This window comes from Aegilops tauschii, chromosome 6 (assembly GCF_002575655.3).
Source record: "Aegilops tauschii subsp. strangulata cultivar AL8/78 chromosome 6, Aet v6.0, whole genome shotgun sequence".
NCBI classification, from domain to species: Eukaryota; Viridiplantae; Streptophyta; class Magnoliopsida; order Poales; family Poaceae; genus Aegilops; species Aegilops tauschii.
This window is the reverse complement of record NC_053040.3, coordinates 114,949,116-114,955,289: the sequence shown is the minus strand read 5'-3', so window position 1 is coordinate 114,955,289 and position 6,174 is coordinate 114,949,116. Positions and strand designations below refer to the sequence as shown.

Below are 6,174 nucleotides of genomic sequence, written 5' to 3'. Positions count from 1 at the left end.
AGGAATCAACTGAGAGGAGGATGCCATGGACAGTGGGGAGATGTGGGCTGGAGGTAGGGGAAACGCATAAATATACCCACCGTACTCGCCTTTTGATTTGGTGTGTCAAGGTCATGGAAATGTCAGCCTTTTTCCGAGACGTTGGATGGTCTAACATAACAGCAGGCACCCTTGACACCTCCACCCGCTTTCGTCCCCCCCCCCCCCCCCCCCCCCCACCCCGTATTCCTAGGCGACATGGTGCTTATGGATGCAGTGAATGAGGCTACTACCGCGGCTGATTTGATTTTGTAAGTATTCCACCCACGCAGATCTGCTTTCTTGTGGACGTTGTTAGATGGAATAACTTACTTCAAATGTTGTATCATTGGATGTACTGATGAGGATTGTTGTCCCGTGTGGCTTTTTTGAACCTGGAAACGCTGTGGTCGTTGCTGCCGGCCGGGTTCAGGTTCGATCCCTCAGACCGTGAAATCATGTAGCATCTCCAGGCCATGTGTGATGACGACGGCGTCGGATCTCACCCTCTTATTCATCACTTCATCCCCACCTTGAATGAGGGCGTATGCTCGACCCATCCCGACAAGCTCCCAGGTGATGCGGTCCTCCTTCACGGGCATGTCAATTCTGCCGATGAGATGAGCTGCCTTTGATTGTAAATTTACCAAGTTTGAGAATGGACGGTGTGAGCAAACATTTCTTCTACCGTCCCTCCAATGCGTACATCAAGGGATCGAGGAAGCGTCGGATGATACAGAGTGAGTGCCTGGAAGGAACTACGTGGCACAAGACTGGCAGAAGTTTGGGGATTAAGGTCAACGGCCGGTACGCAGGCTGGAAGAAGGTGTTGGTGCTTCATACCAGGTACGGCGACACCAGGTACAACACCAACTGGGTCATGCACCAATACCACCTCGGAGAGCAACCCGAAGAGAAGACGGGAGTGCTGGACGCCTGCAAGATCTTCTACAAGACGGAGAAAAGGACAAAGTCAAGGACAGTGCGTTAGGCTCTAAGGGAGTGTGCTTGCTTATGCTCTGGACCTTTTGTGATGTTACATGTTGTACGAACGAAGGTTTTCGGTTTGCTTAACATTAGTGTGGCGCGATCTTTTGGTATGGTCTGTAGTACGAACGAAGTAACGTCTTCATGCATGATTGAATGGATGGGTTTAGGGTACTCAATTTGCTGCTTGTGTCCTGATGTATCAATTTATGGTTGTGCAGCATGTCTTGTGCAATTTACTCATTAGCAGTAAGCTTATGTATTTGAGCGGGTCACGTCACACAGTTTGGCATGCTTCAAAACCGCGGATGTTCTGGGTGGGAGGGTTTAAGCAGCTGCGGATGTAGGATTTACTACGCCACACCTTTTGGCGGGTTTAGATACCGATGATGTTCTTGCTCGCAAGGGTTGGAGTGGCTGGGAGCCACTGCCCGCAGAGCCTGCTCCCGGTCCAGGGGAGCCAGCTCGTCGAATGACACGAATGGAATGCGGTGATGAAGTCCGCACAGGATTCGACCGCCAACGGCAACGGCATCACGAACCCCCTCCTTGTCCAGCGCCTCACCCACCGCCGCACGGGGACGGTTCACCTCCTTGGGGAGATAACTGAAGAAGGAGACCAGGTCAGGAAGCCGGAGCTCATGGAAGTCGATGGGGTGACCGAACGGGTTTAGCTCGACGGCCGGCATGGTCGCGGTCGCACGACGATATGTGCCGTGAAGCCTCACCACCTGCGTGGTGACATGATCCAGCAAGCGGTCCAGGCGACCCTGGAGATCCTCACGATCGGAGCGCTCGCGCACCAGCGCAGCTGCCGCTTCCTGCAACAACGTCGACAACACCACAAGCATCTTAGTCTTTGACTCCTGACGCTCATGAAGCTCCGTCAGCTGACGCTCATGACGGAGGAGCAAGTCACTCTTCTCCTCTCGGAGCTGACGGAGCTCCACATCCTTGGCAAGGAGCTGCGCATCCTTGGCCACGAGCTCCTCTCTGAGGCGCCTCACCTCTGACACCGTGATATCATGGGCACCCATGGAAACCGGTACAAGGAATGGGGGGCAAGCAAGAGGAGGGGGCGGAAAGGATGAAGATGGAGGAGGTGGCGGAAAGGATGAAGGGAACGGATGAAGATGGAGGTCTGCAGCAGCGAAGATCGATCTAAATCTTTTGTTTTCCCCAATCCATGCCCTTTCACATCAGCGGGTTTCCCAGACCGACCGCCCTAAAGACGCAGCGGTGATATTTTCATTTTACATGGCAGTCAAAAGCGACAAACGCATGGGCGGTATAACGACGGAACACGCCTGACGCCTAGGCGTCTCACCTGTGGTTGGATACACGCAACACAAAAACACGTGACCACCGTTACCATGTGCACGCCATATTGATAGGCGTTTCTCCAATTGTGGTTACACGACGTACTTGACAGGCGCGTCTCCATGCAAGTGTTTGACGTCTGCCTGCAAGTGAGAGAAGCGGCGACGCCTTCGGGCCAGGCGCGTTTGACGTCTGCCATGCTAGCGGCCGATGGCCGTCGTCGGTCAACGGCGCCTCGGCGACGTGCAAGTGTGACACCTTGAGGTCCGGCGCGAATGGGGGTGGTGGTGTCAGACGACGAAATAAGTTTTTTTTGGGAGGGGGGGGGGGGGTTCAATGGGCAATATAAGGCGGCCCAGAGGTCATTTAGTAAAAGTTATACCCGCAACGATACCCAACGCTTGGAGGAGAACATTCTCAGCTGGCGTGGCCTTCGAAGGGTTTTGCGCCGAGCGCTTGGCCGCCCGCGCTTTGGGGTGAACGGCTCGGCCTCCGGACGTAGCTTGGTCGCCTGTACCTGGGGGGGGGTGTCAATGGGCAATATAAGGCGGCCCAGAGGTCATTTAGTAAAAGTTATACCCGCGACGATACCCAACACTTGGAGGAGAACATTCTCAGCTGGCGTGGCCTTCGAAGGGTTTTGCGCCGAGCGCTTGGCCGCCCACGCTTTGGGGTGAACGGCTCGGCCTCCGAACGTAGCTTGGTCGCCTATACCTGGGGTGGGGGGTGGGGGGGGGTCAATGGGCAATATAAGGCGGCCCAGAGGTCATTTAGTAAAAGTTATACCCGCGACGATACCCAACGCTTGGGGAGAGAACATTCTCAGCTGGCGTGGCCTTCAAAGGGTTTTGCGTCGAGCACTTGGCCGCCCGCGCTTTGGGGTGAACGGCTCGGCCTCCGGACGTAGCTGGGTCGCCTGTACCTCGCGTGTGCCAGAGTGCATGCGTTCTCGGCTCAAATCTGAATGTAATCCACCCCTAGAGTAATCGTGGCCATTACTCTTGTTCTAAAAAAAAATCATTAAAAAGAAGAGCTAGCCCCGAAGTTGATAAAAAAAAAGGTTTCTGGGTCTCAAGAGACTAATGGCACAACCACGTGCCGCTTACTTTCCCACTCAGAAGATGAGCTTCATGTACAATGTATGATTTCGTAACTACAGGATACTGGCATCTAATACATACAGATAAATTCTATTGGGAGAGGAAGTTGCTCGCCCTAACTTGTAAGAACACCGCACGAGATTATGTTACACTCGCATGCACTAGCTATGCAACTAGCAGTCCAGCACCACGGTATCCGAGCTCATCTCGAAAATCAAAAGGAGAAACTACTGTGGTATTAGTTACCACGTATCCATTTTGCAGTTAGAAGAATTATCTGCTTGTGGACCTTGATCAGCTCAGGCATCCTGTAGAATCCTAACTCCTCAATCTAAAGCTGTATGTACAGAAGAGCAACAAACTGTTCTCTTTTACATTTACTGCCGGTGACCTGCAGAGTTCAAAATAGAAACATCAATATTCCTGGAAAAAAAATACGGTAGGCATGCAATTTGTAAAACCAGAGAAAAAACATAACAGTAGGCCAACTACAATTTAAAAATAGTCTTCTTCCTTGAAGCATGGACAGGTCAAAGTAAGTAGCATCCTACCCTAAAAATATCCTGAAGAACACAGAAAGTGCACTAGAATGTTTAATTATTAGCCAATGCATGCAACTGGAAACCTAGAAAGGTATGCAGGCTAACTAAAACAAAATCTAATCCCTCCATTCCTAAATATAAGGCTTTTTAGATATTTCAATATGGACTACATACGGAGCAAAATGAGTGAATCTACACTCTAAAATATGTCTATATACATCTGTATGTAATCCGTATTGAAATCTCTAAAAAGGCTTATATTTAGAAACGGAGGGAGTATTCCTCTTCCATCAATCCTATGATAAGTAAAAACCTAGTAGCGTGTCTAACTACAGTGAATATTGTAGGTACAATGAGAAGCATAAATGACTAGGTACAGTAAAATACCCCCATTGACGAGCATCACAACAATCTCCTCCCCTGGAAAGATCCCGAAGGGCAGATTGACTACGCAATTTGAGCATTCTGCAAGCTTGGAGATGAGAACAAACAAAATGGTCCAAGGCATCAGCACAAAGACATTAAGGATGGAGTGATAAAAAAAGGTATAAACAAGAAAACAATGACATGACAAGCGGCATTGACTGTGGCCACTGACTCACCTTTGTTCAGAACTTGCAGCAAGGAGCGCTGCTTAATCACACACCACTAACCTACAGAAGATTTTACTTTGTTTCGTTGTATGCCGCCTTTGCGAAGTAATGGGTTTTCTATTGAAAATACAATCAAGCTGCCATCCTTGGTTCCAGCCAAAAAGCACTCCTCGGGAGTCACAGCTAAAGAAGTTATTGTCTTCCCAGATCCATCATACCTCCAAACAACTCCGAGAGAATCCATAGACCGCAGAACAATTTGTCCATGATCACCAGCACATACCATAAACTCTCCACAACAACTTAGTTCCATGCAATTCAGGCGGCCATTGGATTCTGATGAAGCGATATGTTTTCCATTTATGGAATACATATGCAAGGAGAGATCACTGTCAGAATAAAATACTATCCTACCATGCTGTGATGCCACCAGCTTTGACAGGCCAGCACCTGATGGATGTCGAATGGATCGAACATAAGTCCCCTCACGCAACGTATGAAATATACAAGTTCCATCCTTTGATCCACTGATAACAATATCAAGTTCCTTACTAACAAATAAGCATGTGATAATATCATCATGACCACACAAGATGTGAGAAGGGTTTTCGATGATAACATGGTCCTTAGTTGATAGGTCATTACTTGCATTCTTTGATCTTTTGTCATTTGATCTTCCTCGGAATGCATGCCAAATCATAATAGTCGTGTCATAACTTCCAGTTGCAATTACACTTCCATCAGATGAAACTGCACAAAAAGTGTGCTCCCAAGATGTTAAGGCAAAATTGAATGGAAGAAAGCATCTATGAGGTCTGCTTAGTTGCTAGCACTAACTGATCTCTCCCTCAGGTCAAGATGGCTCAGAACTCAAGTAATACTCCCTCCGTCCCAAAATAAGTGTAGCTGATTTAGTAAAAAGTTGTATTAAATCAACGACACTTATTCTGGGACGTAGGGAGTATTTGATAGAATTACACCATGTTTGACCAAATTAATTAAGACTACAACTAATCAAATTAATTAATGGAAGCAAGCAAGTTAGATTCCATTATACTCCCTCAGTTCCTAAATATAAGTCTTTTTAGAGATTTCAATATGAACTACATACGGATGTATATAGACAGAGTTTAAAGTGTAGATTCACTCATTTTGCTCCGTATGTAGTCCACATTGGAATCTGTAAAAGACTTATATTTAGGAACGGAGGGAGTATATTATTGCAGTTTATTCAACTATAATTGCTTAATGCTGGATCTTAAAGAGTAAATGTAATACCATACACATCAGAAAGGATTAACTACCTGCAACACAGCTGACAACATCTTTATGCTGTCGGATGCTCTGCACAATTCTTCCATCACTAAGGGAAATAATCTGGAAACTGTTCTCCCAATTACCACATAAAATTAAATAATTGTCACCATGAATTTGGACAGCTGCCAGGCATTGTCTTCCGAACTCAACATTTTCAGCCAAGGAAGTGGCAACTTTTCGGGGAGAAATAACATCAGAACCAATTCCAAAGAAAGGCTCCTACAAGAAAAGAACATACATAATAAATAAAAGTACATACACTTATGGACTAATAATTTTACCCTATTAGATATAGTT

At 47.3% G+C, this 6,174-nt stretch overlaps 2 protein-coding genes across 4 annotated transcripts in view; one reads left to right on the top strand and one right to left on the bottom strand.

Annotated features, from left to right (window-relative positions):
- The first annotated feature begins 676 nt into the window (after positions 1 to 676).
- Positions 677 to 1,009, top strand: LOC109770608 (NAC domain-containing protein 75-like). Its single transcript, XM_045230350.1, has one exon. The coding sequence runs from the start codon at positions 677 to 679 to the stop codon at positions 1,007 to 1,009; it is 333 nt and encodes a 110-aa protein (XP_045086285.1).
- Positions 1,010 to 3,399: 2,390 nt separating this feature from the next.
- LOC109770607 (BEACH domain-containing protein B) overlaps positions 3,400 to 6,174 on the bottom strand; it is a 28,240-nt gene continuing 25,465 nt past the window's right edge. For 2 of the 3 annotated variants that reach the window (XM_020329322.4, XM_073501148.1), the window contains 4 exons: positions 5,865 to 6,096; positions 4,570 to 5,310; positions 4,355 to 4,439; positions 3,400 to 3,816 (listed from right to left, as the gene is read on the bottom strand). In XM_020329322.4, coding sequence (XP_020184911.3) covers positions 4,616 to 5,310; positions 5,865 to 6,096 — 927 coding nt within the window. In that variant the 3' untranslated portion in view covers positions 3,400 to 3,816; positions 4,355 to 4,439; positions 4,570 to 4,615. The remainder of the gene's footprint in view (positions 3,817 to 4,354; positions 4,440 to 4,569; positions 5,311 to 5,864; positions 6,097 to 6,174) is intronic. The other variant, XM_073501147.1, reaches the window with a different exon arrangement.